General features: G+C 40.3%; 1 protein-coding gene across 1 annotated transcript in view; it reads left to right on the top strand.

Moving 5' to 3' along the window:
* Nucleotides 1-15,285, top strand: part of LOC126109466 (aminopeptidase Ey-like) — a 261,112-nt gene that overhangs the window by 84,087 nt on the left and 161,740 nt on the right. Inside the window, exons 6-7 of the mRNA XM_049914495.1 lie at nucleotides 2,139-2,332; nucleotides 11,358-11,433. Of these exons, the coding sequence (XP_049770452.1) occupies nucleotides 2,139-2,332; nucleotides 11,358-11,433 (270 nt within the window). The remainder of the gene's footprint in view (nucleotides 1-2,138; nucleotides 2,333-11,357; nucleotides 11,434-15,285) is intronic.

Consider the following 15,285-nt stretch of genomic DNA (forward strand, 5'->3'; position numbering starts at 1 on the left):
AAAATTGTTTGTTTCTTAGACAATTTTGAGATGTGGAATTTCTCAACAGACTTATTTTGAATAAGTTTTTCTCATCATGTTCTGTCACCTGTTCATCAGCACTGATATGGTACATCCCTTTTCTTGTGTGAGTTAATTTGTGAATGACTTCTTGGTCTATATTTAAATTAATACTTGTAATTCTGATGTGCTGTACTTCAGATTCAGAGTGGAAAATAATCCTTTAACTTAGTGTAGATACAGACTTCTTATCTATAGCAACTTCGTCTGTGCTGTAAACTGCGAAAAAATGTAGCATTGTTACTTTCAACAAATTGGTGTATCATTAAGTCTTCAGTAATTACATTATGCTGACCTTCTCCTTGTACAAAGATGAAATTAACATTTTATTTCCCCAATACATTGTACTTGACAGTTTGTGACGGAAGGTGTATATCAGATGAACAAAAGCTAGAGAATGACCCCTCACACACACTCCAGATGTTGATTATGTCACCACAGTTGTCACCGATGTCGTTCTGTGAAATGTTCTGTATTTCCAAAGCAGACTCTAATGACACAGAATAAACCACCAACCAGTGAGTGCTGTGGAGCATGATACATCACCTGTCTTTATCCTAGGTTGCAGATATGCTGCATCCTTCATAGCAGGTTATATATAAAAACAAGAAAACAAATTCCCACACAGCATACAACTCTGAACTTGTTACTAAAATAAACTTGTGTGATGGCAATCATCATTTGTGTTCTGTATATGTCGCAAAACACATCACTTCACCGATGTGATATGTTACACTAAGCCGTGAACTGTATCTACTAACAGAGAGATGAGTTCCAACATTTTGTTTACATCACACTACAAAATTTGTTTACAGTAAATAATTATTTTTCCAATTTAATTTTTAGAATAAAGAACATAGAATAATTTGACAAAGCAGCTTGCGGCATCTCACAATCGCACTGTCTGGCACTTCGTAGCTTTGCATCAGATGAATGAGGCAGGACCACAGTCTCACCATTCCTGTCAACTACACATAAAACAAAGGAAAAAACATGTTTGCATGAATATATTGCAACATAAATATCATATTTAAAGTTCTCAAAAAAATAATGTGGCACTGGTGCAGAAATACATTCTCACTATGAGTGCTTATCTTTCCCTCACATCTTTCCAAAGAGGCAGCTGCTTCAGGTTACTGTCACCTGATAAACTGCGTACTTTGAACTTTATTACATAACACAGCACCAAAATCTTCACTCCACAGGGGCAGGAAAAGCTTATAATCAGACGTATATGATTGCATGAAATGCCATTAAATTTTTGTTGGAAGAGGTTGATGTGGAAGCAAATATCTCAGTAAAAGCTGTGCTTGAGAGAGTTGCAAGAATTTTTAGTTATCCCATCCATTCAATAATAAGAATAAATCATAGCTACAGATTGTCAGAGATCTGAGACATAATTTTCACATTATACATGTTCTTCATTTTATGTAGTCAGTATTGTGGCAGTTGGTAGTGTACACCTCATCACATTTTTTACTCTTTTATTTTATGAGATTTCATTGTGGCAACACAGGGCTGGTCTCATTCTGCTTTGATTGACCTTTTGTGTATGTGACTATTTCGTTTTCAGTTTTCTAGAGGGAAACTATTGACACTGAACTTCTATATCTGATTGTGCTCACACAACCTGTTAATACAGTTGTTTTGCACACTTTATAGCTGTAGCTTACAAGTTAAGGCAGATATGTGTTTGTGCATAGGCTTTAGCTGTTGAACTGCATCTCCCCTACCTCATGACAATCATTAACAGAAGCCTCACCACTACTATTGTTCCCTCCCCTCCACCCACTTCTACACAGGTACTGGCCAAGTTATTTTGTTTGAACTTTATCTCCTGTCACTCTGACAGAAAATATGGAAAAGCCACCAGCACTAATTCATCACACTACAATGATCGCAATACAATACAGTAATAGACCTGAAAACTTTACAATTAAGCAGATTCACAGCAAAAGTATGAAGTATCACAATGTTCTAGATTTGTGTAGGTCATTTCTGTGTAACTGATGTGACACAGCTCAGCTTCACTTTTGTTCTTTATTTTTTATTAATAGAGACATTTTATTACTCACCAGAGAGAATGAAGCAGGATGGATTGTGGATCATTTTGACACATCACTGCCTATGAGCACATACCTGGTGGCTTTTACCCTTTCGGAGATGGTGTTTGAAATGGCAAAACCACCACCTGTTCCAGAGACCAACAATGAGAAAACTCCTCTAGGTGTCAGTAGGCAGCCTGTCCAATCTTCCAGCTGCAATGATACAGGTATTTATATATTTATGTTCACAGTTCTGCAACATAGTTTTGTTGTGTCATGCCATGCATTTATATATTGTACAATTGTACATTTGTATATTGTACAATCAGAGAAGAAATTTTAAGTTTACTCTTTCACTGTGGAAGACAGGATGCAATGTTTAAAAAGTGCTGTACAAGGAATCTGATGCAACATCACTGCCAAAATTTTCACACTCTGAGAGATAATTGACTCTGTGGAGATTCAAAGGCAGTGAAATTAAATCCCACAAATGGTTGCTATGAAAGAAATGGTTTTGAACATTTAGCTCAGTCTGTTGTACAGGGGACCTTATCCCTGTGATTTCTATTAGCCCAATCAACTAAAACCAAAAATATCAAATAGGGTAGAAAAATTCATGTAGTTATAAATTTTTGTGCAGTGATAGGAGGGACTGCCATAAACAACATACTTAAAAGACTGCCTGAAAAAAAGCCTGTAGCTTCTAGTGAAAATGTTTCCCAGTACAAAATTAAACTACATTAAATTTCCTGGAGCAAAGGTCCCTTTCATTTTTCCCTAGGACTAATAGTTTTCACAGTACAAGTGATGGAGAAAATGACATTTATTAAAATGGTGTGTTAATGGTATAAAATTAATGTTATTTTAAATGAATCCTGTTAAGAACAAATATTAAATGTGTGTATCACATCTAAATGTAGTAGAGTCCATTTAACTGATAAATGCTGTTCACTGGCTGCGGTAGGTTGGTGGGAAGGGGCAATGGGAGGGAGGAGGGGAGGCATGTGAGGGAAGGCAGCTTGCTGGATTGTCTTCCTGCTCTTCCCTCCAGCATAGGTCTGCAAACTGAAGAATGAGCAGGTGTACTCATGTTCTCTATCACACTTCATCACAAGAGGAGACTACAAGGTGTCTGACAAAGTAGTCTCTGTCTGTACGTGGTCCCATGTACAATACTGGCCATTGACATTGCTACACCATGAAGATGACGTGCTACAGACACGAAATTTAACTGACAGGAAGAAGATGCTGTGATATGCAAATGATTAGCTTCAGAGCATTCATACAAGGTTGGCACCGTTGCTGACACCTACAATGTGCTGACTTGAGGAAAGTTTCCAACCGATTTCTCATACACAAACAGCAGTTGACTGGTGTTGCCTGGTGAAACGTTGTTGTGATGCCTTGTGTAAGGAGGAGAAATGCGTACTATCACATTTCCGACTTTGATAAAAGTCGGATTGTAGCCTATCACAATTGCGGTTTATCATATCGCGACATTGCTGCTCACGTTGGTCGAGATCCAAAGACTGTTAGCAGAATATGGAATCAGTGGGTTCAGGAGGGTAACACGGAATGCCGTGCTGGATCCCAATGGCCTCGTATCACTAGCAGTTGAGATGACAGGCATCTTATCCAAACGGCTGTAACGGATCGTGAAGCCACGTCTCGATCCCTGAGTCAACAGATGGGGACATTTGCAAGACAACAACCATTTGCATGAACAGTTCAATGATGTTTGCAGCAGCATGGACTATCATCTCAGAGACCATGGCTGCGATTACCCTTGACACTGCATCACAGACAGCAGTGCTGCGATGGTGTACTCAGCGATGAACCTGGGTGAACAAATGGCAAAACGTCATTTTTTCGGATGATTCCAGGTTCTGTTTACAGCATCATGATGGTTGCATCCGTGTTTGGTGACATCGCGGTGAACGCACATTGGAAGCATGTATTCGTCATTGCCATACTGGCGTATCACCCGGTGTGATGGTATGGGGTGCCATTGGTTACACATCTCGGTCACCTCTTGTTCGCATTGATGACACTTTGAACAGTGGACGTTACATTTCAGATGTGTTACGACCCATGGCTCTACCCTTGATTCGATCCCTGCAAAACCCTACATTTCAGCAGGTTAATGCATGACCACATGTTGCAGGTCCTGTACGGGCCTTTCTGGATACAGAAAATGTTCGACTGCTGTCCTGGCCAGCACGTCTGGTCAATGGTGGATGAGCAACTGGCTTGTCACAATACGCCAGTCACTACTGTTGAACTGTGGTATTGTGTTGAAGCTGCATGGGCAGCTGTACCTGTACACACCATCCAAGCTCTGTTTGACTCAATGCCCAGTCATATCAAGGCCGTTATTACGGCCAGAGATGGTTGTTCTGGGTACTGATTTCTCAGGATCTATGCACCCAAATTGCGTGAAAATGTAATCACATGTCAGTTCTAGTATAATTGTCCAATGAATACCGGTTTATTATCTGCATTTCTTCTTGGTGTAGCAATTTTAAAGGCCAGTAGTGTAGATTGGAGAAACGGACCCATCCACTATATTGGTATATGGCTGTTTTTAATCTGTGACATACTGTCTTTTTGCGGCATTTTGTTTTGACGGACAATGAATGTTGGTAAAAATGATTCCAAGCTTTTTCTGATCTAATATTTTAATCATATGTCACCTGAAAATGTGGCTTTTAGCACCACAAAGCAGTAGTGGTACAGTAATAAAGGACCAAGAAAAAGTTATATCAACCCTTCTGCAATGTCCCTTATCAATTACTGGCAATGCTGTGAACAGACACACTGAGACAGGTTCTTTTTTTTTTTCCTTCCTGCAGACACTGTTAACACTACATCGAATACAGATATGAGAGACTTCTAATACTAATGCAAAAAACAGTTTTGGACAGAATATGTGTAAAACTCTGAGCACTGTGCTACACTCCTAGAGGGAGAAATTTATTCGTACTATTCTGTAATGGCAATTGCAGCTTTCATCAGAGAAATGCAACTTCCCCCACCATGAGCACTCCTCACTTTACAGACAGACTGTACCTCCCCAGCATGTCTTGTCCAGTTCTTGTATGTGAGTAGACAAAATGACTTCACTGATGTTATGTTTATATAGCGAAGTTATTTTCAGTTTGTTAAATGAGTGCTTATTCGCAGCTGTTCAGCGAGCTTTTATGTAAAAAACGTTCCTATAAACTGTGGCTGTGAAGTGTTTTAATTTTTAAATGTGATGTTGTCAGTGACCTAATTAGCATTTGTGGGAAAGTGATTGGATTGGTAAACATGGCATCTTGTTGCTCTCTTTTGTTAACAACATATTTTAAAGCCATGTAAGTGTGTTGCAGTCACTTGGTGAATTAATGAATGACCAGAAAGTTATTGCATTTTTTTTCACCATTAGTCGTGTTAGTTGTAGATCACATGAGTCTCCTCCATTCAGGAATTGCTCATATCTGTAGTGTGGGCTGCACTGAGTGGGATCACATACCACACATCCACAGTATGTCTTGCAAGGTGAGTATGGATATGTCTGGTGGGATGAGACTGATCATGTTCTGGTCTAGAGCAGTAATCTGCTGTAATGAATTATTCGACTTGTGTTGAAAGATCTAATGACCTGCTGAACTACTTCTGTAGTAGAGCTTGCCATTTTAAGCCATTGGCGCTGTTTGGATGTTGGTAGGGGTAAGACTAGGGTGAGGGGAGCTGGATAACACAAAAAGATGCATAAAAATACATAAGACACGCAAGAACATGATCAAATATGTAAAAATACACACAATTATGTAAAAATACACATAAATAAGTAAATATACACACAAATAAGTAAATATAGACACAAATAAAATACTTTAAAAAGTACAAAAACATGAGGAGTACAGAACAGATGAGATATGGAAATATGTGGATGTTGGGATAAGGGAAGAGATGTGGGGGGGGGGGGGGGGGGGGGGGAGATTAGTTAGGTCAAGGTTCACAAGTTTGTATGGCACAGGTAGGTGTGGAAACTATCACACAAAAATATGCAACAAGGTGTGAAGAAATGAGATCAATAAGAGTAATTACAATTCTTGGCAAGAAGAATTTGGGGCATGAGCAGCGGCACCAACAATCCACACAATGACGTAGCCATGTGTTGCGCACAGATAAGATAGTTGATAGAGTGTGGCTCTAATGTCAGAGCATGTGCTGTTGGAAGGTGATGGAAAACATGAGGGAATGAAGAGAAAGAAGGGACAGTGAGTAGAGTAATGCATTAAAGAATAACAACGGAGGAAAGCATCACAGATTTGTGGGATGTAAGAAAAGCCAAACAATGGAAAGAACAGATTGCTACTCACCATGAAGATGAAAAGACTGTTACATGCTGCGCTTTTGTCCAAAGATTTCTTCAGAAAAGAAAAGAAAAACTTACACACATTCACTTGATCAGGTACACCTCACACTGACCACTATTGCTGTCCGGTCTGGTCAGACTGAAACTGTTATGTTGAACAAAAGCAGCAGTCTGGAGTGAGGCAGAGAATAGGAGGGCGGGAGCAAGTAGTGAATGGGTGAAGAGAGAGAAGAGTTCTGTCCAGAGGAGCATGCAGGGGCTACTGTAGAAGGCAGCAGGGTAAGGCTGTGAGATACAACATCAGAGGGTGGTGAGGGAGGGCAGTGGGAGAATAGGAGTGGAAAAGGAGAGGAGAAAAGAGGGGAAAAGACTGGTGGGTGTGTTGGCCGAGTGCTGTGCGCAGTGAGAGTGAGGGGATGTGAACTGGGAAGAGCTGATAGGACAAAGGGGGCGGAAATTGTTGGGGGGGGGGGGGGGTAGGGACAGTAGATTACCATGAATTGAGGCTGGAGTAATTTTGGGAGCAGAGAATGTATTGTAAGGATAACTCCCATCTGCACTATTTAGAAAAGCTGGTGTCCGAAGGGAGGGCCCAGATGGTCCAGGTTATAAAGTAGGCATTGAAATTGTGCATATCATGTCCAGCTACATATTGTGTCAGAAGGTGGTTCACTGTGCTTTTGGTCACAATTTTATGGTAGTTGTATTATTGATCAGGTGCAACTGAAGCTTTGATACGAGCTGTTGGACTTGTCTCTGAAAATGAGAGAGATGGAGATAGTGACACTGGACCCTCTGGTGGTATTACAAGTGCTGTGCTGCTGTGCACCAAACGTCCAGTGGCAAACAGTGACTGTTTTTTTTCTTTGACAATACGTCAAACAGTGATCAGCACTTACCTGATAATACTCCCCACAGACTGCAAATTTTGCTTTCACACAATGAGACAAAAATGTTACATAATTTGTGCAAGAAGTCTATTAAAAGATTGCTCGAGTGTGATAAAACTAATTATAATAACAATTTTTAACAAATTGAGAAATGTATAGATTGTTAAAAGATTATAAATATAATCACGGATGTGACCTCACAGTTCAGTATCGTGTTACTATTGCTCAGTATCTCTTAGTGTGAATCACTCTTTGCCTCACTTATTAGTGGTATGTTTGGCTGTTGTGAATTTTTTAAAGAAGGTGCAATGTAACTTGCAAATGAACTGAAACAGGAATGTTTTTATTTGCATCGTTACTTGTGTAGCAAGTTTCCAGGATCTAAAGTCATCTCCTGCCTGAGCTAAGCTAATGATGTGACATTTGTTCTGTGTTTATACTCTGCTGCTCTGCAAATAATTTAAAGTACTACAGTAGCAGTTGTATTAATATAGCTAAATTCCTCGTATGAAAATTATTCTGTGAAAAATGTACTTACGGCAGTAGTTGCATATTAATAGTACACATTTAAACAACAATTTGTTCCTCATTGTATATGTGAATGGAACTTGTAGAAAGCCAAATACATGGTACAATGTCAAGCACTTTATAGAGGTTTGTAGAGTAGATGTGGTTGGAGATGGAGTTTGATCTGTGCAAGTAAGAATGGGGCACTACTCTCAAATGTGAGCCAGGATATCAGTGAGGAGTTTCACATATAGTATTGAATTATTATGCCACAGTGGCAGGTGAATGAATGAATGAATTAATTAATTAAAGCTGAAAATTCTCCATATTTTCTCATATGTAAATATCACAGTTGGAGTTGCTATTCTGTTGCACAACAGGATGCTGTATTACTTAACTGTAATTGACAGGTGTTCTAAGGCTTCACTACTTTTGACCCAAAGTATTATGTTACCTATGATTCTTAGCATTACTATCTTTTTGTTCTGTTTGCAATTTGTTTGTTTTCGAGACTTAATTTCCAGTTTGTTCATAATTTCCTTGACACTGTTGGCCTACCTCACAACATTCCTCATGCGATCTAGTCTTTGTCGATTATACTCTTTCATTACTCCGATTCAGTTTTTATGAAATAGAATGTCACAGTTTTTAAGGAAGCAGGTTGTTGTTCAGGTGGGACAGAGTTCAAATCCTAATTTACCACATGATTTGGACTTATATTCGGGAGGATGACAGTTCAAAGCTATGTCCAGCCATCCTGATTTAGGTTTTCAATGATTTCCCTAAATTGCTTCAGGCAAATGCCAGGACTGCCCCTTTGAAAGGGCATTGCCAATTTCCTTCCCTTTCCCTAATCCGAGCTTGTGCTCCATCTGTAACAACTTTGTTGTCAACAGGACATAAGACATTAATCTCCCTCTTCTTCTACCATATGATTTACTTCTTTTGGCACATGCTGGCATGGCTCACGTGATAAGAAAAGGGTGGATTGTCCACTTTATCTTTATCTGATGACCTTGATGTCAAAGGAATTTGAAACTGTTGCCGTCCTGAGTTCTTTCAAATGTAAGTTGAACAGGTGGAGTAGATTATCATGTGTCTGGGGATTTTATCTCATTCTCTTCAGAATTTTAAATATCTTAATTTCATTTCAGTTATTGAAAACTCTCTCTACTTATATGTGTTGCCATTACTGTTTATATACTACAATGAAAGTTACTTTGTGATTGATATTTCACTGAGTTGAATGGTGAGGACCGTCAGCCATCCAAATGTTGTTCTGTCTTGAATGCCTCATGCTCACTGTGTTGCCTGTTTTATAGACAGTTTAATATTGCTTCTATTATACAATTTACACTGGTGGAAAAAAATAACACTACAAAGGAGTTGTGTGACATAAATGAGATTTGGTGAGAGTGTTTGTACATCTGAAAGGTGATGTCTATTCAGGATTTGCACCAGTCATGCAAGAGTGGCACTAGTAGCACCAGTATGAGGACACAAATCTGGTTTCCTTTAAATACATGCTGTACCAGGGATGAGCGTCAGTTACATTTGGGGATGTGGAAAGTTGATGTTAGTCAAGAATGCCTTTAAGATGACAAAGATGCCGTTATCAGCACCTCACTGTGTTCGAACGCGGTCATGTAATGGGGCTATGAGAAGTTGGATGTTCCTTCTGCAATACTTGAGAAAGGCTTGGCCGGAATGCAGCTACTGTACACGATTGCCGGCAATGTTGGTCAGAGGAATGTACGGTCACAAGAAGAGGGGAACGGCTTTGTGTTCGGCGTATGGCTCTGTTGCATCATATTGCATCTGCAGCAGCAATTTGAGCTGTAGTCAGCACCACAGTGACACAGTGAACTGTTAGAAATCCAGAATGAGATTTTCACTCTGCAGCGGAGTGTGCGCTGATATGAAACTTCCTGGCAGATTAAAACTGTGTGCCTGCCGAGACTCGAACTCGGGAACTTTGCCTTTCGCGGGCAAGTGCTCTACCATCTGAGCTACCGAAGCACGACTCGCGCCTGGTACTCACAGCTTTACTTCTGCCAGTATCTCATCTCCTACCTTCCAAACTTTACAGAAGCTCTCCTGCAAACCTTGCAGAACTAGCACTCCTGAAAGAAAGGATATTGTGGAGACATGGCTTAGCCACAGCCTGGGGGAGGTTTCCAGAATGAGATGTACACTCTGCAGCGGAGTGTGTGCTGATATGAAACTTCCTGGCAGATTAGAACTGTGTGCCCGACCAAGACTCGAACTCAGGACCTTTGCCTTTCGTGGGCAAGTGCTCTACCATCTGAGCTACCGAAGCACAACTCACGCCCGGTACTCACAGCTTTACTTCTGCCAGGTTCGCAGGAGAGCTTCTGTAAAGTTTGGAAGGTAGGAGACGAGATACTGGCAGAAGTAAAGCTGTGAGTACCGGGCATGAGTCGTGCTTCGGTAGCTCAGATGGTAGAGCACTTGCCCGTGAAAGGCAAAGGTTCCGAGTTCGAGTCTCGGTCGGGTACACAGTTTTAATCTGCCAGGAAGTTTCATGTTAGAAATCAGTTACTTCAAGGACAGCTCTGAACCAAAAGCCTTGTAGCATGCATTCCACTGACCCTAAAGCACCACCATTTGTGACTTCAGTGGTGTCAAGCGATAGCTTATTGGAGGGCAGGATGGAGGCCTACAGTGTTTTCTGATGAAAGCTGGTTCTACATGGGTGCCAGTGATGGTGGCGTGTTACTTAACACAGAGCCAGTTGCGGGGCCTGCAACCGACCTGTCTGTATGCTGGGCACAGTTGACCTACACCTGGAGTTATGGCACGGGTTATGATTTCATATGACACGAGGAGCACTATTGTGGTTATCCCCTAGACCTTGACTGCAAATTTGTTCATCAGTCTGGTGATTCAACCTGTTGTGCTGCGATTGAACAGCATTCGGGGAATGTTTCCCAACTGGACAATGCTTGCCCACATACTGCTGTTGTAGCCCAACTTGCTCTACAGGGTGTCAACATGGGCGTGCTCGACCTCGAGATCTGTCTCCACTTGAACACAATGGGACATCAACAGACGAAAACTCCATCATCCACAAACAGTATTAACCGTCTCTGTATTGACCAACCAAGTGCAACAGGCAAGCAACTCTGTCCCACCAACTGACATCTGGCATCTGTACAACACAATGCATACATGTTTGCACACATTTGAACGGTCTGAAATTACATTGGTTATGAATATTACCAGCATTTCACATTTGTGATGGCTTATCTTGCACATTAACATGTGATCTTGCAGAGTTAGTTACTTAAATCTGTTACCTAGACAAATATATTCCTGAAATTTCATTACGCTACATTATTTTTGGTGTTGTGATTTTTTCCCATCAGTGTATATTATTATATTATGTTATTCATATTGTATTGCATTACTTTATAATACAGAATTTAGAAATTACATGTTATTCCTTGGTATCACATATTTATATTTCAGTGGTCCCAAAGGGAAGAAGAGGGGTTTCTGCATTAGGTCATGAACCACACAAACCAGACATCAGGGGCCAAAAAAGGTAAGACCTCAGAAAGTATCTCTTATTAGAAACAGTGATTATTATTCTTTTTAGGTAGCAGATTTTAAAACTAATATTTTGTAATAGATTTGTATCACTGACCGAAGGAAACTGAAGCTATGGTGCTAAACCGAAGCTATGGTGCTAGCTGTTGTTTGTCTCTGGAAATGAGAGAGATTGAGGCAGCAATGCTGGACCCCCTGGTATTATTATAAGTGGTGTGCTGTCATGCGCCAGATGTCCAGTGTTGGTAAAATAGTCATTGTAATTTTTTTAATAATACTTATTACAGACTGTCAGTTTCCTTTCACATCCTGGACAAACTGTTTTTCCCCAGAAATTTTCATATTTCTAATGCAGCATTATAATGGCATAGACAATATGATGATGCATTTCTTAATTGCATCTTGTGGAACCTAATGCTCATCTACAGGTCCATAGCCAAGTCATATATAAAGGCCATTTAAAAGCTTCTGTATAGTGCAAAAGCACATCTGTGACAGTGGAACACTTCCTGCACATGAAGTATAAGTTGTGGCCAGACTGAGCTATCACCACTTGTTTTGAGTACGATATTGTGATTTGATATGTAGGCGGAAAATGACTCGGGTCATATCTCACATAGTTAAGCGTGCTCTTACATCAAAATTGAAAGTTTGTGGGGAAAACATGCACTGAAATGCATAAATATCTAGTAGTGGTTTGTGGGGATAGTGTACTTTATCAAAGCATAATACCACAGTTGGATTCTTGTTTCCATGAAGGCCAGACGGGTCCTGATGGTAACCCAAGGAGTGGGTGGCCTTTACCTGCAACAGAATGCATTAACACTGCCACTATTGACAATATTTTTCAAGAAGATCAATAAAAAATATGTCAATAAATTGCAGATGAAGCAAACATGCTCCTCTCTGCAGTGTTCAGAACTCAAACCAAAAAGATCCACAAAGGAAAAGTTGCTGTGAAATGGGTTCTTCATCATCTAAGCGAAGAGCAAAAAGCAAATTATAGAGAAAGTCACAACAGTTGCTTCGATGTTGTGAGATAGAGAAAGATCTGGTTAGAAGTAGGATTGCTGCCATAGATTCAAGATTTTGAATTAGAGCTGAAATCTCAGTCCCACCACTGGGAACATTCTGACTATCCTAGGTTCTTTTTTTTATGGACTTCGAGAAAATTGTTTAGTCGCCAGAGATTCACCAAAGTAAGTCTGACAATTTCACAGCTGGAGTGGTCCTTCTGTGAGATAATGCACAACCATATATTGCCAAACCAGTACAAAGAATTTTACAGAATTATGGATGGGAAATCCTTCTCCATCTGTCATCCAGTCCTGAAATTACCCCACCAAATTTTGATTTAGTTCTAAAACTCAAGAACTCACCTGAGGGAAATGTTTTTCAAGCCATTGACAAGGCTTCTGATGCAGTGTCCAATGTTGATCACACACTTCAGTAGAGATGGCATTCGAACAGGAATACGAGATCTGCCAGAACACTGGATCACTATTATTGAGAAGAATGGAATTACTCTGAAGGCCAGTAAAGTAATTTTGTAAAATATTAAAAAAAGTGGAACAATTATTTTTAAAATGTGCAGGATTTTTGAAATGGGCTTTATATATTAAAAAGTGTTGACTTCTGTTTTCGTCCGACAGATGCAACAATCACTTCTAGTGTAGTGCCACTGTTAGCTTTGTTAAAATACTGTAGGAAGGTAGCTCAAAAGTAACAACAAATTGTGTATTCCTGCCATGTAGATGAATATCAGGTTCCTTGAGTCTGTCTTGTATGAGTGCCAAAAGAAATGAGTTATCATATCAAAAGGAAAATTCACTAGTGAAAACTGTAAAATTATGAGACAGAATGGCTGGCCAGTAAGTTTCCTGTAGCAAGGAAAACTGTTAGTGCTGCACATACACTGAGGTGACGAACTGTAGTACACCTCTTAATATTGTATTTGACCTCCTTTTGCCCAGAGATCGGCAGCAACTCGACATGGCAGGGACTCGACAAGTTGTTGGCAGCCCCTACAGAAATATTGCGCTCTGTGGCTGTCTGTAGTTACAAAAGTGTTGCCAGTGCAGAACTTTGTGCATGAACTGCCTTCTCAGTTATGTCCCATAATTGTTCGATCGAATTTGTGTCGGGCACTCTGGTTGGCCAGCTCTCTCACTCTAATTGTCAAGAATGTTCTTCGTACCAGTTGCAAACAATCGTATCGAGGCACACTGTCTTCCATAAAAATTCCATCATTGTTTGGGAATGTGAAGACCATGAATGGCTGTAAATTGATTCCAAGTAGCTGAACATAACTCAGGACCAAATCTGTTCCATGGAAACGTGCCCCACACCATTATTATGCCACCACCAGCTTGCACAATGCCTTGTTGACAGCCTGAGTCCATGGCTTCATAGGGTCTGCACCACATTCGGACCATACCATCAGCCCTTTCCCCCTGTCGGAGGTTCCACTCCTCCCTCGAGCGTGGGTGTGTGTTGTCCTTAGCGTAGGTTAGTTTGAGTTAGATTAAGTAGTGTGTAAGCCTAGGGACCAGTGACCTCAGCAGTTTGGTCCCATAGGAACTTATCAACGCAGCTCTTAACAAGTGAAATCATGACCCATCTGACCATGTTCCAATTCATTTTCCAGTTATCTAGGGTCCAATTGATTCCAGTTATCTAGGATCCAATTGACAGGGACACGAGTCCAGAAGAGGCTCTGCAGGTGATGTCATGCTCTTCACCAAAGCACTCAACCTAGTTGTCTGTCACCGTAGCACATTAATGCCAAATTTTGCCACACTGCCCTATGGATACATTTGTGTACATTCCACATTGATTTTTGCAGTTATTTCTTGCAATGTTGCTTGTGTGTTAGCACTGACAACTCTATGCAAGTACCACTGCTCTCAGTCATTCAGTGAAGGCTGTTGGCCATTGGATTGTTTGTAGTGAGAGGTAATGCCTGAAATTTGGTATGCTTGGCACTCTTAACACTGCAGGTCCTGGGGTATTAAATGCTATAACGATTTGCAAAATGGAATGTCTCATGTGTCTAGATCGAACTACCATTCTGCATTCAGAGTCTGATAATTCCCATTGTGCAGCCATAATCATATTGGAGACCTTTTCACAACAATCACCTGAATGCAGATGACAGCTCCACCAATACACTGTCCATTTATACCTTGTATACACAGTAGTACTGCCGTGTGTATACTGTATTTCCTCAAATCTAAGCCACACTTTTTTTCCGGTTTTTGTAATCCAGAAAACCGCCTGCGGCTTAGAATCGAGTGCAAAGCAAATGGAAGTTCTGAAAAATGTTGGTAGGTGCCGCCACAACTAACTTCTGCCGTCGAATATATGTAGCGCTACACAGGCATGCTTTGCAGGCACAAAGATAAATACTGGCGCCAAAACCTCTGTGTCAGTAAGTAAATTTAAAATAAAAGTGGAAGACGAGCTTTTTCCTCTGCATTTTCATACATTATCCAACGAAGTAAATACAAATTCCGTATTGTTCATCTTCGAATGTAGCAGCATTTCAATGTACTACAAAAATCTGACAGGCAAGACTGTTTGGGATGTCTGTCAATATGGCCAAATCTACGTTCTGAATTTTTTCCTACCTGTTAGAAGAGATTGTTGCTAAAAGAAACTTTTATGAATTGTGAATCACTTGCAGTATTCTCTTAACCATAAGAATAATATGAATATAAACATTTTGTCATGTATTGTTTTGTGTTTGTTGCTATCTCATTTAAATCCTGTCTGCCTAATAAACTACAAAACTAGAGTGAGACAAGAGCAAACGCGGAAGAATATACATATCGTGTCACGTTTATAT

This window comes from Schistocerca cancellata, chromosome 12 (genome assembly GCF_023864275.1).
Source record: "Schistocerca cancellata isolate TAMUIC-IGC-003103 chromosome 12, iqSchCanc2.1, whole genome shotgun sequence".
Taxonomy (NCBI): Eukaryota; Metazoa; Arthropoda; class Insecta; order Orthoptera; family Acrididae; genus Schistocerca; species Schistocerca cancellata.